This window comes from Colius striatus, chromosome 11 (genome assembly GCF_028858725.1).
Source record: "Colius striatus isolate bColStr4 chromosome 11, bColStr4.1.hap1, whole genome shotgun sequence".
NCBI lineage: Eukaryota > Metazoa > Chordata > Aves > Coliiformes > Coliidae > Colius > Colius striatus.
Window position 1 is genome coordinate 21,533,380 of NC_084769.1, and position 26,273 is coordinate 21,559,652.

Below are 26,273 nucleotides of genomic sequence, written 5' to 3' on the forward strand. Positions count from 1 at the left end.
TTTTGCATCAGAGCAGAGGACTGCTAACCTCTTGCTTGGGCACATTCAGGGCCCGAGGCACGACTCACTGCTCACTGAGAGAGGGATGAGCGGCCTCACCAAGGCCGTGACACACTGCTGCACTATCACACAGGAACCCCGTCCCAACAGACAGAGTAGGAGGGGAGCAGTGGTCGACTGAGGCCATGGGAAAGCTTGGGAGAAGAGGCAGCACTGTCATCCATCCACACTTTCCTGGTTCTGAACAGGCATGTTTGCTGATAATCGGATTTTATACTTCATTCTTTAATTTAGCATTTTTGCTCTTTCTTGGTCAATAAGAGAGTACAGCAATGCAGGGCATTAGCAAAAGATATTTGCCAGAACAAAACTACCAAACTTTCAGCAACATTAGCAATACAAATGCCAACAGGCTAACATCATAATGATGCACCTAGCTACCTCAGCCTCCTTTGATGTGTTGAAGAGAACAGTATCTGTTAGAGACTTTACTTTTACATTATGAAACAGCACAGGTACAGGCTCTAACATCAAAGTCCATGAGCCTCAATATTTTGAGGTTTTTTGCCTTCCCCTCTCCCCTCCCCCAGTGCTCCATAAAACCAATTCCAAAAACAGAGATTACAGACAGAATCACCTTACATGCCTCTCCCTTAAAGAGGCTTCCCAGTTTAGCACTGCACAATCTCTTTTTCAGAACACAGAATTTTTCCAACTAGGAGATAAAAACCTTTTTGCCTATTTATGTGTTTTTATATTACATGAATATCACAGAGTCCACCTCCACTAAACCACTGGATGCACTCTTGTTCTTCTGGTTCCTTATTTACAACTGATTATTGATGACAGCTACACGTTACCTTCATGTGAAGAAACAGTTGTGCTACCAAAATAAACTGAAATTCCTTTACATCTTGAGATGTCGTATTATTTTCAAAGGAAACAAACAGAATTATAGGGTCTACAGATCATAGAGTGGTAGGTGTTGGAAGGGACCTTTAGAGCTCATCTAGTCCAACTCCCCTGCAAGAAGCAGGGTCACCTAGATCAGGTCACATAGGAACATGTACAGGAGGGTCTTGAAGACCTCCAAGGAAGGAGACTCCACAACCCCTCTGGGCAGCCTGTGCCACTGCTCCATCACCTGAACAGTAAAATAGTTTTACCTCATGTTTAACTGGAACTTTTTGTGTTCCAACTTCATCCCATTACCCCTTGTCTTGTTGCTCGCTACAGTAGAAAAAAGAGATGTCCCAACCTCCTGACACCCACCATTTAGATATTTATAAATGTTAATAAGATCTCCTCTCAGTTTCCTCTTCTCTAAACAGCCTCAATTCCCACAGCCTTTCCTCATATGAAAGATGTTCCAGTTCCCTGACCATCTCGGTGGCCCTGTGCTGGTCTCTCTTCAGCATTTCCCTGTCCCTCTTGAGCTGAGGAGTCCAGAACTGGACACAGGACTCCAGATGAGGCCTCACCAGGGCAGAGAGGGAGCAGAACCTCCCTCGACCTGCTGGTCACACTCTTCTTGATGCATCCCAGGATGCCATTGGCCTTCTTGGCCACGAGGGCACATTGCTGGCTCCTGTTTAGCTTATTATCAATCAGGATGCAAAGTAAACGTGACAAAACTAGAAAAGCCTTTTGCTTGAAGTAAATCTAAAGAACCCCAGCAGTTCTATACACGAGCAGCACCTTTCCTTAATGTTTCTTTTTCATTCATGTAATAATTTAGATTCAAACAACCATTTAGCTTCTTACCAGAAGAAAAAAGGTTATATATTTGAAAGATAGCTGGTTTTCATTAATTCTTAAAATTTGTGCCTACAGGGAAAATATAAAAGAGGAGAGGCATGTATTTTCCATCTACTCCAACTCTATGTAGAGGAACAGCTATGAGAAATACACATATTCACTTGCGTAAGTGATTTTCTACATTCTATTGAGACGATAAACAAGCACAGCCTTTCAAATATGCATTTTAAAATTAGATGGCAAAATATTCACGTCCTGAGAAGGACAAGATTGCCTCCCTATTGGCTTATGCAGTGAAAGTTAAATATTTCTCCTTCTTACCATACTCTCCCAAGACTCTGTAATTACTCAGTAACCTACTATTGCCCCTACTCTAAACATGATTAGAAGCAGAAAACTTCACAATTACTGAGTTTGGTTCAACGTCTCTGATTAACAATGACTAAACTACACAAGCAGCTTGACAAGCATCAATCTAACAATCATCATGCAGCTATAAAACCACACTTTTATGTGCATTGTAATGTTTCTCTTAGTTTTTGAGGGAAAATGAATAGCTAAAATGTCACAATGCTCAACCAATGTGCCTGGATATTTCATTAGTTGGACTGCTGTGTAATAAAACAGATGTAAACCAGACTGCGTTGGAGTTTTTGTGGTTTGAGTAAATCCAGTTGCTCCATCGCTCATTAGCAGAGGACATGCACAAGGAACTCGAAGATGCAGGCTTCTGCTGCTTTTCCAATATCTCATTTTAAAGTAATTAGCATTCATAACACACGCACATGCATGAGTACATTGCAAGAGGGTGGAAAGGCTGCCCACCTGATGCAGTGGAAAAACCCACAGCAACTGACTGAGTAAAGTTGTATCGCAATTGATCCAGAGAAAAAAGCAAACTAACTGCTATTTGTTATCAAGGTGTCTTTTTTTTTTCTTGCTTTGAAATAACACTGAAGGGGGATGGGGGCATTCTCCACTCTCTGTTAAACAAAAATCAGCAGTTTCAATGCATTCAATTAGCAATGTTTTAGGTCTGTGTCAGATTTATCATCAGAGCTAATTGATTTCAGGCACAGGCCAATCTCACCATCCAACATCATTATGCAGAGGAAGGTGGTGAAAAGGAAAACAAATCCCTGGTTAAGAAAATCATGAGAGGGAGGTACACTATTTACAAGCTGCACACAGCACCGTATATCTGAGAAACAACAGTGTTTAAAACCATTCTGAAAGGAAGTCCTGCAATAAAATTTTATAGTACTGCTCTGGAAGCCCCCAAATCATAGATTTAAAATTGACTAAGCTGACTGAAAAGGCACACTCTCATCTTTATCTCAGGACAGAATGTAGGGGAGAGAAGATTCAGTGTAGTTTCCTGCCTTATTTTTCTGCTGCCCCTTCCACCTACACAAAGCAGAGGTGTGCTCTCGGCTAGGGAGGTCTATAGAGGATGTTGTGGTAGCACACAGAATATTTCTAGAAAGCAAGCATATTTACCACAACTCATCATCCGCATTGCAGTTTGAATGTGATTCTCTGTATGTGTCAGTGGGAGTATCTGAGGTCGGCACTTGTCAGAGGAAAGAAACATGCACTCTTGTTCTGTCAGCATGAAAAGCATACTTTGCCAGAGTGGGAGGCAGCTTTCCTGGCCCAAAGCCCATGCTGGAGTCCCAGGAGATAAAAGGCTGGAAATGTCCCCTATCTCCCACTCCTTCACACATGCACAAACCAGATATTCTTCAGGCCTGGTTTTGTGCTGAGCTAAAGTATATACTTACAATCATCCTTTTTAACACTTTGAAAACAGTAAACTTAGAACTGCGCTTCACTGACTCACTTCCCTCTCAGGACACACAGTACAGAGCTACTTTCAGCACACTACAGCAGAGCAACGCTGGCAGGGCTCGCTCCTCTGACATTGACATTCATCAGATCACAGAGCCTGCAAGTGCCCAGCTGCATGCACTGGCATATGATCACCACTATAGATGAGTATATTTTTAGTGCCATATAATTAAGCCACATTTTCCTGGCCTCAGAGACAGCTATATGGTAGCTCACCTGTTCCAGACTCATCTTGTTAATTACACATCTCTTCCTTCAAACACAGCCAGGTGCTCCAGCCAACAACAGGCCTAAGGTATTGTCCAGCAACCCCTTTCTAACAAGAGAAACAACTGCTTTGGGGCAAATCATGTCATAGATATGAGAAGAGTACCCATCTCCTAAATGCTTTTCATGTAAACATAAATAAATAGTTGCTGGTTTTCTCTTTCCCTCATTGCTCAGAGGATATGAATAAAGTATTCAGAAAGCAAATTCCTATTACATTGGACAGCTATTTCTACTCTATCGTCACTTGCACTTGAATTTCTACTGCAACCTATTGTATATTTTCTATGTTTTTTCACCTGAATATTACTGTAAGAATAAACTACCTACAAATTTCATTTTAACACACACTAAAGCTTTAACTACCTTTTCTTTCAGGTCCTTGTTCTTCTTTTACTCACATTGTCTTTATTCACAATAACTTAGCAGTAACAAAAAAAAAAAAGTTTGAAACACCAACACAGCTGTGATAAATAATGCTGCTGCATGAGTCTGCTGTCTCATTGAACCATGGAAGCTCAGTGAAGCATTGGAATGTTTCTACATCAGGCTGGAAGTGAGCAACAACTGTTACAGCTTTATCTCGGTATAATACTGCTGACTCTTTCAATTAAAGTATTACATTCTTTATTTAGATACCTCCCGCGGCCCACACCAGTACAGCAGATGAGCACTTTTGACAGTTGCTACTCGTACCCTAACACCTTTTCCTCAGCCTTCAGAGAGGCGTATAGCAAGTGGAACACAATTTTCATCCAATTATATATTCCCACTTCTTTTATAGATCTATGAAAACAACAAGCTTCCCTGAAGGTTCATTTCTTTGCCTGAAAAAGAAAGCTAACCAGCTAAGTACTTTGCCAGTGGGTTAGTCATTACTGGTGCAATATTTTGAGAAGCATACAACAAAAAAAATCTATCGTTAACTCCTTTGTGTCCATCCCATCACAGTACCGAAGATTCTCAACTGTTTTAAGGCACTTTTTAATTTACTCTTACTCCAGCAAGAAGTTTGATAAAGAACAATTAGCTGCAAAAATGGTCATCTGCCCCCCAGATTAGGAACAGCTGAGGTGGAAGCTCCCCAGCCATAGATTGGCAGGTGTCCAGAGACACAGCCTGTGCCAGTTGTCACAAGTCCCCTGCCCAGCTCCTCCATCTGCTGGCCCCAGAGAGACCAGGGCAAAGCACTAACCAAAGAAAGCTGAGAGATAAAGGCCAGTTATAGGGCACTGAGGTAAAATACTGTTGATGGGGAAGAGATTTCTGAGCAGATTATCAATAATGCCACACCACCCACACCTACAAAGACACCCCAAAGCTAAGGAAACACACCATTTTTGTCACACTTACCCTTTTAGTTCTCTGTCTTCTGCCAGCTGCAGGCCAGGCCTGGCCCAGCGACCCCAAGCACAGCATCCTTCACGCCACAAGGCCCTTTCAGCACACAGCCCTTGTACCCAACCCAAACTCTCCCCTAGGCTGGGGCTGCCCACACCTGTAGGCCCAAGGGCACCAATCCCCTGAGAAGGGCTTGAACTACCTTGACGAGCCAAAGATGTGGCCACCAGCCCCCCACCTGGGCTGGGAGCAGCAGGTATCAGCTTGGGGCCCCTCTTGCCCTCTCTCCCCCTCCACAGGTGAGTATCCCACAGGAATATAGATCCTGTCCCAAATAACCAAATAATTTCTTAAAATACAAACACTTCAGGAGTAATAAAAATGGCTTTTGCAAAGCACTAGAAAGCAAGCAGTCAAGAGCAATCCCCTCCCGTGAACAATGAAGCAGTGTTTTCTACCATTCTCCTCCCCCAGGTGCTGCTCATAAACTCAATAAAGGCAGCAAACATTTACAACATCACCCTGCCACATGGCTGTCAAAATCTGCAGAGAGCATGGGAATTCAAAGGACAAATCTGTTTGTGCAATACACTTTTATTTTTATTTTATTTTTTTAACCTTTGCAGTCATCTTGGAATAATCATGTAAACATTAGGATGGGATGGGATTACATTGAGTCATATGCAAATGGCTCTAGAACATCTCAACAATTATGACAAGGCATTATAAATAACTTCTCTTAATAATATATATTTGCCATTTTCAGTACATTGAAGAGCTGCCGCTTATCTAGGATTAGCTAGGAAGTAGTTTAAATTGTAACCTCCAAGAAACACATCTCCACATTTGAAAGTCTTTCTAAAGTTAGCTAGCTCCATAACATCTACGTCACAGGTTAAGCATAAGACTACTTGGGTCAAAAGTGTTTTCTTTGTAACAGAGTTTTACTTGATCATTGCACAAAGCCCTATTACTTTCACTCCACCTTGGTATTTTGCAGAACTTCAACTAAAGCTTCAGTTCTGTTTTCAAGTTTTTATCAACTGTAGGAAACCAGCTTCTATCATTAAGGGTAAGTCAGATCAGAGATGGACACAGTAAGCAGTCTACCTTAATGACAACAGTTAAAAGTATTTCTAGCTCATAGACTCCCCCCAAAAACATAGTCAAAATACTTTAACACTTTTGCTACTGTATATCCCCTCCTTGCTCAAATAACTGTATGTATTTATATGTATTGTACCATATGTATGGTACTTCTAGAAAATGGAGATTACTTATTTAAGCAGCCTCAGGCACATTCTTAAAACATTAACATCTGCAAGGCACCTCCCACTCCCTTAACAATCAGTTTGTGGATTGGTTTTTAGACACACAACCAACAAAATCTTGCTAATATCTAATTAATTCTTTCGAAAAAAAACCCTTAGAAGTTACCAAATACTTCAAAGATATACCTGAACTTTTTTTAAGTAATGGGAGATTAACTGCAAATAGCACATAATCAAGTAAAATCATTTTCTTATTACTAGGATGTGTAATGCATAAATATATGAAAAATAAAATTCACAGTCAGTTTTAAAACTAGAATTCAAGTTTGGCTAAGAATTCTTAACTTTTCTATTTATGTTAATTCCTAAATATAACAGAACAGAGGCAGTTTTATCAACCACAAGTACAGGTAAAATAGTATCACCCAGAGTTTATGAAAGAAGTTAATAAGCTTGATAGAAAATTCCTTTTGTAACCAATAAATACGGCCACCTGAGTATATTTCCACAGGCTTTTCATTTAGGGGACTCCAAATCAACCTCTAAGAGACATTTAATAGCATTTTTAATGTTAGCAGCAGCGGTGTAGCTGTGGGCTTTGCTTGTTCCGATTTGTGAATTGCTAGAGAATGAAGCAGAACTCCAGGTGTGGTGCATTAATTTTCCTTTGCGTCTAAGCTGGCCTCTTTGCAATCTCACAACTCGTCTTGGGGTCAAAGGACAGACATCAGCTGACACTTAACTGAGCAAACCCAATCAGTTTCACTTCATCGGGAATCTCAGTGCCATCACAGCCAGAGGCCTGCAAATAAAACAGATATGTTTAGTATATCATGCTATAGAGGCAGATTTGACAGGCAGACAATATATTTTCCCCGTATTGCCTAGTCAGCAAACAGCTCACTTGAAAGAAAGCTTTCAAACTGCTCAGTTTATCCTCTGTCATTGTCAGCCAACTGCATCCTTAATTTTAGCAAAGTTTTTTAATCAATATTAAATAATACTTAAAAAACGCTGGAAATAAACACTTAGAGACCCAAATTCTTTAACCCAAACTTAACAGACTGAAGCCAAATTTGCTTTTTCATCTGCGCATACTGTTTTGACTCATGAAGAGCAAAAAGCTACATGTCTAGAAACCATCTTTTATTGTTGCACTGTAGACACCAAATGTCTCACAAGTCCACCTATCAAGTCTGTTTGGAATACCAATCCACTGAATTTTTGAATAAGGCTACAAATTGTAGCTACCTATTTCCGCAAAAGGTCAGGTCCTCTTTGACAGTACAATCTAGTACTTAAAATTGTATAGTTCAGAAAAATCAGCTCACCCTGTAAAAAACACTCTATCTTTTTATGCATTAGTAGCAGTTGAATCCTCTAGTAAAAATGGTTTGTGTATATGCAATATAAGAAAACAGCTCTCAGACTTTGCAAATAAGGTGCATTGTGTGACATTACCCATTGAGTTTTCATGATCAAAATTATACCCACTCAATACTTGTGGAAGTGTCACATCAAGGTACACTTTCAAATTTACTTTGATCAGACACAAGAGAACAGATGTTCATTGCAGAGAATATTTCACAGGTTTGATTCTGCTGAAGCAGCAAGTTAAAGGTCTAAGTTTATCCCATTGGCTACTATTAAGATATCTCAATATTTTGGGGGAATTTACTCAATAGAGTTTGAATGTTGCACATAAAATATTATGATTAAAAAAAAGCTAATACTATTAACACTATTCTACACTCTAGCTAGATATCAATCTCTCAAAGCCACGTTAAGTAACATTTAAATGCCTTCCTTGTCAATAAATATTGTCTAATATTTAACATGCCAGGAACATATTAGCTTATATTTTGGGCTTAGCATAAATACAATTACACACTACAACTACATACAAACTGCAACATAAAATAACAGCTCTTAGTATTTATAATTCATTGTTTAGGGACTGAATGCATCCTTTCATCAATGTATTTTGCTCCTTTTTTCATATGAAATATCCTTATATAAAATGCAAATTATGCTGCAAAATAACTTTTTGGTTTTTTGAGTGTTGCCAAGATTACTTGTGTATTAAAGCAGCCTCTCAAAGTGTGGACAGCTGGATCCCGCAGGGAAGTCATCATTCTGTTTCAGCCAAGAAAACTAGGAGAGGTTTAACACTATATATGTTCTATAGAATAACATCATGGTAATACTAAAGATGCATTGTTTAAAAAATATGCAAGGAGAAATCCAACCTTAAGGACAGATTTGACCAAGAATCTCACTTGAATAACTTTCGTTACCATTATGGCAACATTTAAAGACAAAAAATGATTAAGACATCGGTTGTTCCTTTTTTCTTTTTTTGGCAAAGATGAATATGGTTGCTGCTTGAATATCCGCAAAAGCAAATGAAAGTGGTGAGATACTAACCATATTCCTTGTCCACAAATAGTAGTAACTAATCCTAGACATAAGACTACTTTTCAATTAAATTCTCTGAATGCCTATAGGATTAGTCTTGGAATACCCATGAAATATTTACCAATAAAATGTGTTTTAATCAAGGTATATTCAAGTGCTTTCAAATTTACTAAGACCTTGCCAAGAGTTAACAAGGACTCAGTAGGGCATACAAACAAGTGACTGAGGTCTCCTAGGCAACAATTCCATTACCAGCTCCACTATACAACACGGAAACCAAACACATACTAAATTAACCAAGAATCAGAATAAATCAGGATACTTCTTGTGGTTATGTTCTTTCTCCCAGAAATACGGAGCTAAAATGCTGGAAATCTAGGTTAGAAACACCAGGAAGAAACTTAGGTTAAAAATTAACCCCAGGAATTGTTACCTGGCAAACAGAATTTACCTTAAGATGAGACGAAGACATTGATTTTGTCTATTTAGACATTTTGTCTATAGACATTGGATTGTCTATTAAGTCTGCTTATGGTAAGGAGCAGGATTCACTCACTGGAATATGAAATACTTTGACGTTGGCTGCACCCTATCAATAAATTCAACTGAATCACAGAAATACTCCAACCTCCATTTTCAAGTGGATTTGTTTTCAACATATATAAATATTATCTAGGTACTATGGAATATTATATTTTGGAATCTCAAGACTTCATTTTAAGTGTGTGAACTGGAAAGCCAGACTTTAACAGTGCCTCTGGAGCATCTGTGTGTCTAAATGATCTTGGTGAGATGCCATGGACTACACAATAAAGAGAAGTCAAATGTTTAGACAGCAAAAACACAGATCAGCTGCAAAAACAGAAGCATCAGCCTTTAAGCTATATTTAGATAACAAAGGCCACAGAAACAAAACAGTTTGGGTTACATGCCTTTATTCATGCACTCCAAACCCTTCTCAGAAAGAAATATGTAAGTTCTGGTAATTTTACTGGGCTGTACAGGAAAAATGAATCCAAATGATTTGGCCAGTTATAACTACTCAAGCCTTTATTTTTAAAATTACATGGGAAGAAAAATCTTGAATTAATACGTCATCATCAACTATGTCACTTACTCTCTGTAAATGGCTCTCTAGAGCCCATCTGAAACAGTTGCTTTTATAAACAAAGCTGTGATTCTGGAGACTTGCTTATCTACCAGACATTCAGTCTGATCTTTCATAACGGAGCTGAGTCACCCTCAGCAAGGAGTGCTGAAAGCTAATTGGTAAGGGTTTGGATTAACATAGCTAAATCATTCAGTAGCTTTAAATATGTAGATTTTTTACGTAATTTTAGCAAGAAATAAAAACAAATCCAGCACATTGATTCTGAATTAAGCTTTTGAATTGTAAATTTATTAATATTAAATTAGATCTATTATGTTAGTATCAAAATTGACCCAAATTATTACCCATGGTCCACACCCAAAAATGCAGAACAGAAATCAGTTTCAAGCCCAAAACCAGGGTCTGATGTTGTTGTGGTAGTTTGAGCTACAGTTGTATATACAGAAGACAGAAAGAGAGGGAGAGTAGGGTAATGAAATATAGTGGGAACAAGATCAGTTTGCAATTGTAGATGGTCAACTGAAAGAAGGTTGACGGGAATAACTAAGAAGCAATGGAGAGGACAACTTGCATGCAAGAAAAATGATGACGGCTGCTATAAAAAAAAAAGTGGGATCAGAACAAAATGCCCATTAGTAGAGGACATTTCAGTTAGGGCAGAGCTGAGGGAGTGGGGGTGGGCGAGAGAGCAGTTAACCTAACAACTACTATTTCCCCTGTTTTACTAGTATTTGCAATTTTCCCCAGTTTTCTCCCTGCAGTTTCTCACCTAAACCTCAGACTTCCACAGAACTCAGGTGAATGAACCTCCTTCCCTGTACAGTTATAGAGCTGTGTAACTGTATATAATCCTAATGCCCTGTCAAAATAGGATTTATGGGGGTTTTTTTCCCCCCTCAAACATGGCAATTTCAATAATCTTATCTGTCAACACATTTATTCAGCAAAATGGCTGTAAAAGAGATAAAATACAGACTGTGTGAATACTGTGATAATTAGCGTCTTTTTTCCCTTTATGCTTTTACTTACCAACTTAAAAGTCAATGTTTTCAAGGCCTTTGGATCATCTACTATCTTCTGCAAGTTAGCAGCAACTGTAAAACAAAGTATGAAAAAAAATATGATTTACAGAAAATTGCATTTAACATGATATCAAGCCTCATGTTGAATCTTCTACTTAATTCTATATACATACAAGTCTATAGATTACCACTTGATTCATTCAATCACTCTCTAGCTGTCATTTGAAAGCCAGAAGGCAGCTGGGCTGTCATATATCCTGCCTCCATTCTTCCTCAGTCACTGGTACTTTGTAAGCATGTAAAAGGGGAAAAAAATCTGCCTGAACACTAAATGATAGAATAAAATAATTACTAATGTTCAGCTTAGCCTACTCTACAGACAATTAACAATGACACAAATGCAAATGCAAGGAAAATCAAGAATCATGTGCTAGGGATAAGCTGATAGCTGTCATGATTTACATCATGTTTCTACTATGGCCAGGGCCACCACCAGCACGAGTTTCTAGCAGCAGGCTGACCTCACTGTCTCCTCTAACTTCTGTTCTTCCTGGTTTTACATTTGTGCTTCTGTCCTTTTTGGGGGGCTGATATTAGTACCCACACAGACTCTTGTTAATCTGTTATAGCTTGCTACCAAAAGAAGAGTATCAAAACCAAAGGGATACAATAGGAGCTAATATCTTCAAAGTACTGTCTCAGTAAGCACGACTGAGATTTGCGATGTAAGAGCAATTGCAGTTTAAGACAAATTTACAGAGCCTCAGAAGTCCAGAGAAGGAAGCTGTATGCCGTAACAGAAGTAGCAGGAAGGAAACAATTTACACCTTGAAAACAGAGGAAAAGATAGGAAAAAAAATACTATCAAAATACCTAAGTCACACTTTCAAACGTTTTGTTTTGTTTACAACATTACTACCATTGATCTTGATCAAAAAACTGACCACTTTCAGCATTGTATGCCTACTAAGCTCACTCCTCAGCTTTGCAGAGTCACAGATCCTGAGCCAACTCGGTACAAATCATCAAGACTGTTGTTAGGACTGACTTATGAGGATGTCAAGACATGAACATGAGCTACAGACTCCTCACTCTGGCAGAACTGTTTAGACAAGATTTTTAAAAGGAAATAAACAGGTATTAAGTAGTACGCATTTCTTAGTACACTAAGTAGGTAAGTTCCATAAAGTAGAGGAATAAGAAACCAGATGTTCTCCATAAATTATACTTTTCATACACTTCATAAGGTGGAAAATACACAGCAAACATTTGCATTCTTAATGTCCTACTGCTACAAACTCACATTCCTGCTTCTTCAATCTTCTAACATTTCACTCCTGCCATACCTGATCATATATAATTCTTTGTGTAGTAGCAGAAACTGGCCTCACAGTGGGAAGTACAATATTTGGCAAGGGAATTTAGGGCACTAAACAATTAGGCCATTCTACCACTATTAAACGGAAATTAAATTTTTGGGCTCTCATTTTCCTTATACCATTGAAAAGGTACCAACAACTGTTTATACACCTGTAATAAATTTGACAGAGGATAAAAGGGATGTTTGAAACTAAAAGCTGGCATTAAAACCAAGCACAAGGTACCTTTTGCAAAGCACACTTTTTGAAAAGAAAAAAAATTAACCTTCGCAATGAAATTAACTCAACTATAGCCATTACAATAGAAAGTCTTTCTGTTTCTAAAGCTTCATTATTCAAAATCCTCTTTACTCTTTATAGTCATTACAATTTTTATTTTAATCACAGAATTCACTTCCATGACTGAAACGTTGATTTTGTTATACTTCCTACCTGACAAACTCATGCAAAATACAAATAATGCTTTTCACTACAATGAATACTTAGAACCTCATATGCAGGCAAAAAAGAACATTCAGTCTCATAGTTCTGGAAGTCGGGATAGAACAGCTTCAATTTTTTATGTCTTGAAAATCTATAAAATAGGATCATGTACTCAAGAGCAGCTCTGGCTTATCCAAATCCCTGCAAAACTTGTGTTAAAAAAAAACCCCAAACCACAAGGAACTAACTCTCCAGTTAGTGTTAGCTGGTTTCACTGAAATGGAGACACAGTATTACAAAGCCAGATAGGAGTCCTAAATCCAAAGACTTCTAACTCCACCTATTGTAAGATGGGCTTCAAACACATGCTTGTCTACAGAACGAGCAGCCTTTCATTTAATGTTGAGCAGTTGTAGAACTAAGGCAAGTCAGCATGCTGCTTGGCTACTTTGCCTGAATGCAAAGCTGCCTTTAAGCAAAGTTACTTCTGCACTTGTAAATAGCAACCCATTATCAGAAAGTATTTTAATGAACTATCATACAGTAGAAAGTAGCACTGAGAACTTCACAAGTAATACCAAAGTCTTAAAACCTCCTATCCTTCCTGTTGATCCTTTACCAGGGAGGAAATTTAAATTTTCAAAGCAAAAATAGCAAATGATAACCTAGCAATATATGCATATCGTTAACTCTAGTACATTTTTTTTGTTAATTAAGCACTGTAACAAAAAGGAGTGATACTTTAGATGGAGTTCAGTCTTCAAAAAAACTGCTTCTCAAAGAACAGTGCTCAGTGAAAGGCTTCAGGGACAGAGTTTTATTTGTTCACCTGTCTTCACTTTTAATATAAACAAGCCAAATTTTCACATGTAGAATACTTGAGAAAAATCTGAAGCATGTGAAATATGCTTTATTTTGTTTCTTTGACGGGCCAGACCTAGAGTGGGACGTTTGATCAAACAGAAGATTAGGAGGATTTAAGGGAGTAATATCAGATGTTTTCAGGCCACACTTCAAAATGAGAAAGCAGATCCAGAGCCCACAATATTAGAATACAAGTAGTCACAACTGCAGTTTCCTACAGACAGATCTTATCTATTTCAACTATACACATTCAGCATTTTTCAAGTAAAACTAGCATTTCACCTGTGATTTTTGGTACGCTGTGTTTTACATTTTCTCATTTTTACAGAATTGTGGCAAAAATGATTTTGCCAAAAGAACTCATTAATCCCATTCAATTAAGCCACCATGAATGCAAATGCTCCCAAAAGCCTGCTCTGAGATCTCTGAATGTAATAACCATCAACTAAGAATCAAATATGTGTGTGTAATCACCTAGCAAAACTACACAGTCTTGTTATCATTTTCATTTTTCTAAGGCCTTGCTTTTGTTTTACTAGGTCTTGTTCTTGTTTAGACTCCATGGCAAACAATTAGAGACAACTGTCTGAATTTAGATACCTAAGTTTGCATTTCAGGAAACTGAATTCCTTTTTTTAGGGATGAGATAATCTTTTCACCTTAGTGCAAGCCAAAGGTTCTAGGACCTTAATAAGTACATAGCACTGGACATCTAAACTTGAAGAACTGGTCTCATCTGGCAACTGGAATCCTTTGGGCCTAATACAATCAACTAGGAAAAACAGTAGTAACATATGAAATGCAGTTATCCATGGTATCTCTAGTTTAGTTAGCTTCCTTTAGAAATAAAGCCTGAAGCATAGGCAGCAGAAGTCATCCAAGCAGTTGAAAGTCCTCCCTGAAAGCCACCCTGCAATGCCTTCCAATTATTTCTCCAGAAACTGTGGGGATTCCACCTTAACTACAGTAAAGACAATCTCAAAATTTTAAGCACAATGTACTCTACGGTGGAATGCTCATCCTACTTTAAATGCAATAAAATTACCAGTTGCTAACTCGTCACTCGTATTTATACACTTCTAAAATTTTAAGACTATTACTAAACTTGCACAGCTTGGACCCCATAGTATGCAAAGTCTCCTGAAAGACACTGAGAAATTCATGCCAGACACACACTCATAACAGTACATGTCCTCACATACAAGCACTTGCTGCTACTATTCAGCCCTATTCAGAATTACTGATCACATCACGAAAGAAATGAAAATATTTACTTTTAAGTGGAACTGCTATTAGGCTTTACTGATACACATCTTCCCCAGCTACTAAATTTATGTTCTTTTCATGAAGGAAAGTTATTTACTAGGTCAAGGCTCATCCCCCTAGTACAGTTCACATACAAGTTTTGATTTGGCTTAAACGTGAAAAATGAGCCTAAAGTTTCTAAATGCAGATGAACCCAACCACATCTGCAAACAAAAGAGATCAAAATAACTATCCCACTCTCACCACTTTCTCTCTCTTCACCACTCCCAACAATTCTTTTATTACAAGTCAATTTAATATAGTAATGCTGTCTCTCAAGTAAAAAAGAGTTTCACATTCGGAGTTTCTAGAGAGGTAGGAATGGTTCTCTTCACTGACAAATTATTGGAAAAGCAGAGAGCGTTGTAAAATATACGTCTCTGAATTCTACTTTACAGCTTATCTCTAAGTTAAGTGTACTACACTTACTATTGACAAAGCTACATTTCTTTGAAGTACTCTAAGTCATGCCTTGGATGTTGTACTTCTGAAACTCTTAGTAGATTAGTTTGCCTGCAAGCAGCACTAATTGACAATTTCAAATGCTGTTGGGAATTGACTGTTTCTACAAGGCCTGGATATACTAGACTCAACATTATATTGCAGAATGTTTTCTCAAGATGTTATAGCCATGCTCCTACAAAAGTCAGAAGAAGAAACATGAACAAGATAACTGAAGGAAAAAATTAGGTGGTGATGGAAAAACCTTTGCCAGTAGTAACCTCAAGTAAATAGAATATACTTCAAATCATGCCTTGGAGCAAAAGCCCTCTCCAAATGTTAGCAGCAGTTAGCACAATAGGCTTTTTGTTGTTCACGACAATAAATGAAGTACTGTTCTGCTTTCTTCAGAAGGCTTCTGAAGGACATATAATCCACCTATGTACCACAAATCATTCCAGGTTCTTTTACAGATTTTGCTTAGTGACAAATGGTTGTGCCACTCCATCAAAATAAATGTCTGCATTTGTGAACATGTCATAGAATAAAGGTCAAATAAAGCATATAAATATACACAACACCGGCTGCTAATTACAGATATAATGGAAAAACAAAATCCTACAGTCCTCTATTGTAAATATTTATGTAGAATATACTATAAATCACTCTTTGCTATATGACAATTTTGGCAAACCACATCAGCCATACAATTGAAGTGATCCGTACACACTGAGAGAACAAAACAAAAAAAGACCATCTTCAAGATCAGATCACAAACAAATATAAGACAATAACAATACTTTGGGCCATCCCAAACAGTCGTTTTGCTCCTGTAATGCAGCAGGATGCTGTCTCATTATTTAAAATTCTTAACATAGCGTGAAATGTAATCCTAATGGCTTCTGAACAGGGAAAAATTCTGGAAAAGTTAAAATTAATGAGACAGTAAATAAAGCTATATGAAGTACAGTAGATCTATTTCCAGTACAATATCAACCCAGCCAACTGAGCCAGAGCCATCTGGCATAAACACAGACATAAGCAGAATCTAAAGCTTGAGATAATATTTCTGAGGTGCTCTCAAAAGAGTAATGACTCATCTGCTTTTCCATTTTGAAAAGAATGGATGGGGAACCTCTGACAGTACACTTAGGTTCAGTTTACAAAGCTATTGCGCATTGTAGTCCTGAAATTCAGATGTGATCAAAAGGAAAACACTATTCAGGCACAAAATTAGAGTCACAAAAAAACCCTGAAAAAATTCTAATCTCTGAGAAGATGGAAAATATTTTTAATATGTGAAAAGTCAAGTAATTTTATGTAGTCCAAAAACAGTAGTCTAAAACAAACGTCTACCTTCAGCTACTCTACTTCATCAATGTTGAGAAGTTAGTAGTTGGCTGTTAGAGAGGCCAAACTCAGAACTTCACACATTTATTGGCTTTCCTGCAGATTGTTTCCAGTATTACCTCTTCCCCAAGTGTACACAGTTATTTTGCTATTGTCATCTGATATATGGAGTTCTACATAATCAACTGCCTTGGGAGTCTGCTGATTTGAGGATTAATGCTTTATTCACCACTATGGGTCTCAGGAAGCATGATGCCTGAGTGACAGGGAATACTTTTCAATGGAATTATCACTCCTGAAAATTGGTAGGACTGTTGGTAGGACTTTCCTCCAAAGGGTAGAATTTCCTATGCACACTCTTGAGGTGGTTTCACATATTGTAAGATGTTCATTGCAATATATACATTCATTTCTATTTCACCCTACACATTGGTTTTCATGCAATTGCAAGTTGATAATAAAATCAAAACTAGCTAACACTGGACTATAGTATATTAATGCAAACAATCAAACTGTCTGCACGAAAAATTAAAAGGCTTTTTGAAGACAGGTCAAAAAAGTCTTTTAAGTGCAGCCTGATTCCATTAGTTCACTCATTCGGGATGCTGGTCATAAAATCCCTTTTGTTTATGTTCCTTGAGAACAGTATCAAGGGAAATAGTAAAGCACTTTGAGATCTGTGACAGCTAACTAACAAGTGTTCTTTTCTAGAGGACTGCAAGGAACTAGATACGAAAGTTATGAGAAAGAAATAAAAGAAAACAGATCAACAGCAAGTCTGGCTTCTCTTATGAGGAAGCTATTGGACACCAATAAGGCAGAAACATTAAAAACATGTAGAAATGTATTATTTATGAAGATGCCATCATTAGGAATTTATCAAAGGGAGATTAAGGCTCACGAATTTGTCTGAATTCTCAAAGTATATTGCTGAATCAGTAGATATAGACAACAGAAGCTATCTCCATTTCAACACTTAATGCTTTAATACCCAATAGCTTGATTTGCAGCCTTATAATCAGAAAAAACAGCTTTAAGAAGACAGTTACAGGGTAAGAGAAGGCCAAAGCAGTTCTCCCTTGAAACACTAGGAGACTGAAAAAAGGTTTCCTACAGCATCCGTATGAACAGGATTACAATTTCTCAGTGAAATTCCCACAAAGTCATAATTGCAACCATTTGACTCCTATGTTTAACAGAGGTTCTGAAGCTCCAGGAATGTACCCTGACTGCTTCATGTATATATAAAGCTAGCTCATGTCTTCTTAGACATAACACTAACTAGCAGTTTGGCATCAGGGTATCTTGCTCAAAAATAAAAGAAGGGGGGAAGGGGTGGGGAGCAGATAAGTGGGACCAAACCTTTAACAACTAACCACTTCTGCTATGTTATTGAAGAACAGAACAGGCAAAGGCACATCAGGGACATACATTCTCATTGACCTCTATGAAGAAAGACTTAAAAAACATAAGAGTTTATGAAGTAGTAGTGGACTTCAAATGTCTTCACATTAAGGCCTATTAACACGGATTGATACCCAGGGGTCACAGACAGAAATTAGAAAACTGAGGACTGATAAAGTAATGCACAAGATTTAATTTTTCTTTAGATAGTTGATGGAAAAATTCAGAAGATCATTGTATCTAAATGGTAAATGAACTGTTAGTGTTAGAAAACTACTTATTTCAATTCCAAAACCACATTATTAAACTCTCAAGTTCTCAGTTATTTTATACAGATATCTGACACAATCTGTGAGGAAAAAATACAAAAGACTAAAACTGGGATAACTGTTTTTATTGATTAAATTAAAATATTCATATGACTAGCAAATTGTACCTTTTCCCAGAAATACATGAAAAAATAGAAGGTTGATCTTTCAGATTGATTTTTTTTCCCCCTAGAGTGTATGAAGAACACTTAGGCATAGCACAGCACATTTAAAACACAGTGTTATAAAAGGTAAGTAGAATATATTTGTCTATTTAAACGCTAAGCTATTTCCAACCTTCATTCTGCATATGTCTAATAGGGTAGATTATCCAGGAAGATGTGCAAGGAACATATACATATTTCACAATTTCCCCTTCCTCCCCATTTTGAGAAAAGCATTTTGATGATCATGAACATTCTAAACATCAGTCTAGTCTCAAACGAACATTTAAAGTAGAAATTTAGACATGCCTCCCAACATTACTTGTAGGGATATTTAACAAGCCTGAGTTATTACAGTAAATTGTGCTCATAAATTCTCTACATGAAAGAATGAGGCTGAGTATAAGGTTAAAAAAAAAATCATTTGCCAGTGACTGAATATATAAAGCAAGTACTAGCGTTCAGACAAAGGTTCTGACAATAGTTTGATAGCCATCAAGATACTGAAGACAGCTCTAACAGATATCTTCATCATGCTGGATTAGAGTTGAAATGTAAGTCTATGCAGAAATAAGGCAGGTCACATTCTGCTATGCATATTATTACTTGGTAATCTCCTCTTCCCAACTCCTCCTGCCCCGAGTTCTGCTATGAATTATAGATATTGTTCTGACAAAACTATTAAGAAGATGAAATAGCAGCCAGGCTGCTTCAATACCTTATATCTGAAACTTGAAACAAGGAAAAATATATTTAGAAAAGACTCCCTGATGTGCAGGAGTTAGGTTCTGAAATAGACTACTTCTAGTTTGGAGAACCTCAATAAATCCTCATTTTGACATCCTAACCACTTGCTGAAAAGTAAATGCCAAGGAAACAAATAACAGCAACTAAATTACCACTGAAAAGAAGAACATTACTTATATTGCTGTCTTTGCAACTTCTGATTCAAATTCACAGCTGTTTGGTTTTTTTTTTTTATAGAAAGGAAAAACCTCACAATTCCAATGCAGACCTATATGGGCAGGGAACACACTCCAAGCCTTAGAGTTTATCACCTACTGTATCAGGGAAAACCCAAGCTAATTCCACAAATAAACATCCAGCTTTATTCCTCACGTAGATTAAGTAGAAACTGATGGACTGCGTGCTGAAAAAAGCAACTTTCTTTGAAGGATAACTGCCATTTCCACCTTTTTTCTTAAATGTCTTATTTATTTACTACAATAACTACAAATTATTTATTTGATCATGGCTATAAGATGAGAACATTTACTATAGATATGAATACACATATACGTGTAGAGAATAGCTTGCACACTTGGATATTTTCTTACTTTACATATTTATAGTTCTGCCACAACAACCACTACACCAGCAGTGTTTATTCACTTCATAGAATCCTTACACTTGAAAAAGATCTTTAGGATCACCAAGTCCAACCACTAAACTCACACTGCCAAGCCTATCACTAAACTAAACCATATCCCTCAGCAACTCACCTATGCGTCTTTGAATATCTCTAGGGATGGTGTCTAGACCACCTCCCTGGGCAGCCCGTTCCAATGTTTAATAACCCTCTCAGTGAAAAAAGTTCTTCCTAATGTCCAGTCTAAACCTCCCCTGGTGCAACTTGAGCCTATTTTCTCGTGTCCTGTCATTCATTACCGGAGAGAAGAGACTGACCCCCATCTCACTACAGCTCCCCTTCAGGTAGTTGTAGAGAGTGATCATATCTCCTTTCAGCCTCCTCTGCACTTAACACAATGCTGTTTTTTCACCTTGAATCTCTACAGTTTCCACCACATTGAAAATTCAGCAAGGTAGGAACATGAAGTTTCACACAATATCCTTTCTCAGGTGCTCCTTTTACACACAACACATAAAATAACTTCAAAGTCACAATTAGATGCAAAGCTTGATTACCTGTGAGTGTACCTCAAGCTTCCAGAATTCCCAGTAGTCTAGTCATTATGAGTCACCCTTCAGTGCATTAGCACTAAATGAGCCAGATGTGTTGAAATATTTAAGTCTTTAGCTAAACTCTGGGGATTTCAGAGATATTCTCCTATCTGTAATGCATTTGCATATCTTGCTAAAGAGATATGGACTTACAGGCACATATTGAAAGCACAAAAGTTTCTACAAAATGCCTTAAAATACAGTCAGGTTTTCAATAAATCTACGTGTTTCCTTTCTGGATAATATATTAAAAAGTAAACACAATATTTATTATCTGAAATTAACTGTAGAGTCTAAAGAGACATTTTCTCATTAGAAAGTTTATGAGGGCAATGAGCTTTGGAATATATAAGACTGTGATACATGTAACTAAATATTCAATTTCCCTCTGAAACACAAGAATACACAGACACAAGGAAAACTAAAGCTTGTAATAAATTCCCTCAGATTACAAAAATCAGTGCATATTGAAACATTACTAATATCATGTGACAAACCTATACTGCCTTCAAATGGTAGTACTATCCAAGTCACCTATCCATAGCAACATTACTGTTCTTTGAGGACATATGTTAATACAACATCTTCTACTTGTGCAGCACTATTCCATCTTAATTACAGTAAGACGATAAGGTGGAATTAGTCAAACAAAAGGCATTACTTCCTTCACTTTCAAAGACGATTAATCAAATAAGACAAAGTAAACTAAGTATAAGCAAACGCAGAGCAAAACCATGGCAAGCAAAATGATAATCACTGGGTAACTCTGTGGCTTTTCTACGAACTGGATTATCAGTGCCACTTGCTGTTACAGACAGCATACTAACAATCTGGGCTCTGCTTTTTTATCTTCCCATTTTAGTATAAAAGTGTCTTCAGCACCAGCAGACATGATACTGTAAGATGGTCAGCTGTTTCCATTTCAAATGCTTTAATACTGTGACTAGTCTGGCACTATATATACTACTTACTGTTTAAATTCCAAAGAACCCATCCACAGTCAGTCATGCCTTTTTTTGGTGTAGATGCCAGTTAAGTCCTGTCTACTTACCACAGTGGCTATTCACATATACTTCCACTCCCCTAAGAAATAAATCAAATAATCCCCAAATCCTTTGTCAAACTACTGTAGCACCTATTATACTTCTAGGAAAACATTCAAGATGTTGATGAAAAAGTTTGTCACTTTCAAAATATGATCAATTGACTTTTCAGATGGTTCTTCAAAACACATTAGGCTTTTCAGCTGGAAGCTTTTGTTTTGACTGACTAAAAGCTGCTGCTTTGGTTACTAAGTGTATAGCTGGGTCTCGCTCCAAGGCCAAAACCAGATATCCATTTACCAGTAGTTCATGTGTGGTGTATTTAAAAATGAAGGTACATTTTCCATGATGCTCAAGGTATTCACAGATACTTTTGCACAAAAATACGTAAAATAAAAGTATATTAATATAGTGAAGGGCAACTGCACATTTTCTGATGGCATGGACAGTAAAGCTTATTTTTAAGCAGTATTCAGAAGAGGAAGTGGTTTTTAATGCACATACTGACTGCAATTTAATAACTGTAAATACACCTTTAGGTTCTGAAATTTAAGCAAGGCCTGTAGGAGATTAACTATAGCCTAAGGCTTTGCTGAAATTGTATGCACATTGTATTCAGCAGTGAAGCAGGTTTACAACCATGTGACTGCCAAGAGAACTGACTGCTAATATAATTTGAGTTTCCTTTAGGGTATCAAAAATATAATAAAGCATCACTAGATGAACATTTACTAGCTAATATACATATATTGCATATAGACGCAGAGACATGTTTCATCTCAAAATGTATTTTGAAAATCTTCCATACCTTTCATATGATTTAACACAGCTATTTCAGTACTACATGGAAATACCTCACCAGCTAGATACCAATGCCTACAAATAAGCTCCAAGTCTCATTTCTCTCTGCAAATGCAAACTCTAGTCTGCTTTTAAACAAAGTTCTCTGCACTGATTCCCTTCATTTACGAACCTTGTGTGAAACAATGCTACTGTCAATAAGAATGGAAACCAGACAACTGTAGCCAGAAGGGAACGACACAAGATGGAATTTTTGCTTCTCTGCAGAACAGATAGCTGCACTTCCTGCTTATAAGAATGGAAATCTTCCTGGGAAGCCTGTGTCAAGTGAAGCAAATCCAGAAAGACTCAAAAGATGAAGGGTGTTGATGCCTAGCAGCAAATTCTATAGAACTTAATATTAGCACTAATAGCTTCAGCTTATGTATACCATGACCATACTTTCCACAACAGCTTTTCCTGACTCCTATTCAAGTGTCCTTTGACAAAATCAGCTGTTACAACAACAAATTGCTGAGTTCAACAAAAGCACAGGTATTTTCACCTTTCCTTTTTCTCCTAGCCTCTACTCATTCCAACACCCATTGAAAGAAAGTACAGGAACAACTTATGAGACTCAGAACTTCATTTCCATTTATGTTACAGGCTGAATTTCTGCATGCTTCAGCTGAAAAGTGAAAGGTAATTTATCAGCTACTTTCAGTCTGGAAGCTAATGGAATCACTTCTTCTGGTGAAGAAGGTTAACAAAGCTCTTCTATACTATTCCTCCTTTTCTATATAGGAAGATTTTAAATCTTTTTAATTTCAAGTAAACAAGACAGCAAAAACATTTTACAGAGAAAATTAAACGTGTAAGCAGATTTACGTTTTCAGCACTATCTGTTCTCTAATATGACCTATTGCTTTAACTAAGGGACTAAAATATTTCTTAAGACTGCACTGCTGCACTGAAATTCTGAACTTCACAATAACCTGCTTGCATGCAAGTGGTTTTATTCCACGTCCATAAAACATTTAGCCACCTTTCACAAATCACAAACATAGTACAATTTTTTAAAAAAAGTTGGACTTCAGTAAAACTGCTCTTAGCAGAACTTGTCTCAGCAAAACATGAAATCTAAAGTAATTTCCAGGAAGACAGCAATGTCCAAATATACTTGAAAACTTGAACAACTTCATGGGTAAAGTGAAAATTATGGTACAAAGTCATTCAAAAATTTGTGCTTGTAGAACTTCTGGTATATTACAACATCATAAAAAAAGGAATATATTAAATGATTTTATTAAATTTCAGTTGAATGCTTTTCTGAATTTTTTCTGAAAACTTTTCTGATTTTATTGGGTTTTATTTTTACCACAGAAATAATATCTCTAAGCTGCAACTTCCATACATCCTGAACTCTGGCTTGCTCTTATTTTCATGAACCTGAGCAGAATATTTACTAGCTTCAATGCTCCTCTCCCCTGAACCCTTACAGCAACCGTGCAGCAGAAGTGCCAGCTAGCCTGTACCATCTCTGAATATCCTCTAAATATTTTTTCATTAGAAATTAAAATAAAATCATAGGTAGGGCTTTTGTCTCTTGGAACAGCTAGAATCAACCTGTATTCTGAACACACAAAAGTAAAAAATATTCCATAAAAATTCTATATAAAAAATATTCTAAAAAAATTCTCTACAGGAAATTTTCTCTCCATACTTTCTTTTAATAACACAATAAAAACATAAACAGCAAATAATAGAAAGGACTATCATAATTGTGCTATAAATCAAGGTCTGATGCAATTCAAAGCAAGAACTAAGTAAGGAAATAAACTTTTATTATTAAGTAGACATTAGTTGTAGACATTATTTGTAACCAAGCCTCCTAGCAAAATCCTTATTTAAATATTCACAGTTCTTCAAAGAACAAAGTTCCATCACTAAAGCCATGAGAGATATGTGTTTTCCTTTGCTTTTCCACCATCACTTTCCATGAAAGATGATAACAAATCCCTCATAGGGCCATTTCCACTGGCACTTGGCTTTGGAAGAGAACTTTGCAGCAAAGAAAAAAAGAGAATAGTGAAGAAGGAAAGAGGGGTCTCACTGGCTGCCAGCAGGACTTGCACTGCAGTATTGCCAACCATGACACTGAAAATCTGCAACACAGAGGGCCAGGTGAGTGCCCAGGCAGGTGGGAGAGCAAATAGATAGCCAGGAAAAAGAAAAAAAAAAGATTTCATTATTATTTCTAAATGAAGGAAGGTATCTTGTAGCGATGAAAATTCTAACAACAACATCAGCAGCAGTAAGGTAATGACATTTTTCTCACTGGATATTTTAAAGGCAGCAAACTGAGGCCAAGTTAGCCCTCTCCCCTGAACCCTTACAGCAACCATGCAGCAGAAGTGCCTGCTAGCCTGGACCAGCTCTGAATCTCCTCTAAATACTTTTTCATTAGAAAATAAAATAAAATCATAGGTACGGCTTTTGTTTCTTGGAACAGCTAGAATCAACCTGTATTCTGAACACACAAAAGCAGAAAGTATTGCCTTGTCTCTGAAATACTTTAGCTATCCTACAAACACCCGGAAAGCACATTTAGAACCTTCTAGGCAAGTCATATTAACTTATGGATTTGTAAAACACTGTCCGTGTCATTGAGGTGCTTGGTAATGAAGCCTGAACCAACTGATATGAACTTCTTTGACCACAACACAAAGATTGATTTGCTAGTGTTCTACAATTCAGTTCTTACACTTTTAGCATCTACTAGACCACTCTTCTTTTGGTAGCTATATATCTATTTGTCTTGAGCAACTAGAGAAGAAACTGTAGAGATATAAGCACTTCTAAATTAATCATCTTTGTCAGGCACTGAATTTCATTTTTTTAAGAAACCCTAAAACCAGAATAGAAAAATAGAAAATTATCTTTCCTCTCAACAGCCAGAAAGCTTTTCTGATTTTTTGGGGGTTTTATTTTTACCACAGAGATAATATTTCTAGCTGCAACTTCCATAGATCCTGAACTCTGGCTTGCTCTTATTTTCCTGAACCCGAGCAGAATATTTACTAGCTTCAAAGCTCCTAAACCACTTTGCAAAATCCAACCAAAAATCATTTAACTGTTAAATAATAAACCAATGTAAGTTAGCACAAAAATGATCAGTCATTGAATTGTAAATAATCTTTTGGGACATTTATCTTGTATCATCCCTCTCAAACCATTTAAGAGTTCTGACTTCCAGAAGCAATCCTTGGACTTGTACCAAAATTGGCTTGTGGATTGAACTAGGCATACATGAAAGCAAAATTAGGACAAAAAGGACTGTGTGAAAACCAGAACTAGCAAAAACTTTTTTCACATCCATTTAACACCAACTTGTCACAAGAGTGTAATTGCAAACAAAAATGTAATTTACCTATAACTACATCATGGCCATCAACCAGGCCTGCAGAGAACAGCTCCTGAGAAACGCCATCTGCTGTGTCTGTCCAAAAGGTGAAACAAAAGTGTGAGAGCTCAAGAAAACAACAAAAAGCATCAGTTATCCAATGCAGTTCAACAAAAAACACATTTCAGTTCCACAACGCCCATGCAGGCAGGCTTGAATTCAAAATTATCTTTAATTAGGAGGAAAAAAGAAAATTATCAGCCTCTGCACAGAAAATCACAAAGTGATGACTTGATTCATTGCAAACCCCCTACAGACCTTTCCTGGCTACTAGCATTTCTCCTCTATTATCATAACTATGTACTCCTACACAGTTTACAAGTTCAGTATGTTCACAACCAAGAAAAT

At 37.2% G+C, this 26,273-nt stretch overlaps 1 protein-coding gene across 1 annotated transcript in view; it reads right to left on the reverse strand.

Moving 5' to 3' along the window:
• Positions 1–7,017: 7,017 nt before the first annotated feature.
• STK39 (serine/threonine kinase 39) overlaps positions 7,018–26,273 on the reverse strand; it is a 98,923-nt gene continuing 79,667 nt past the window's right edge. Inside the window, exons 15-17 of the mRNA XM_062004833.1 lie at positions 25,893–25,961; positions 11,047–11,111; positions 7,018–7,290 (exon numbers count right to left, since the gene is read on the reverse strand). Of these exons, the coding sequence (XP_061860817.1) occupies positions 7,216–7,290; positions 11,047–11,111; positions 25,893–25,961 (209 nt within the window). The 3' untranslated portion in view covers positions 7,018–7,215. The remainder of the gene's footprint in view (positions 7,291–11,046; positions 11,112–25,892; positions 25,962–26,273) is intronic.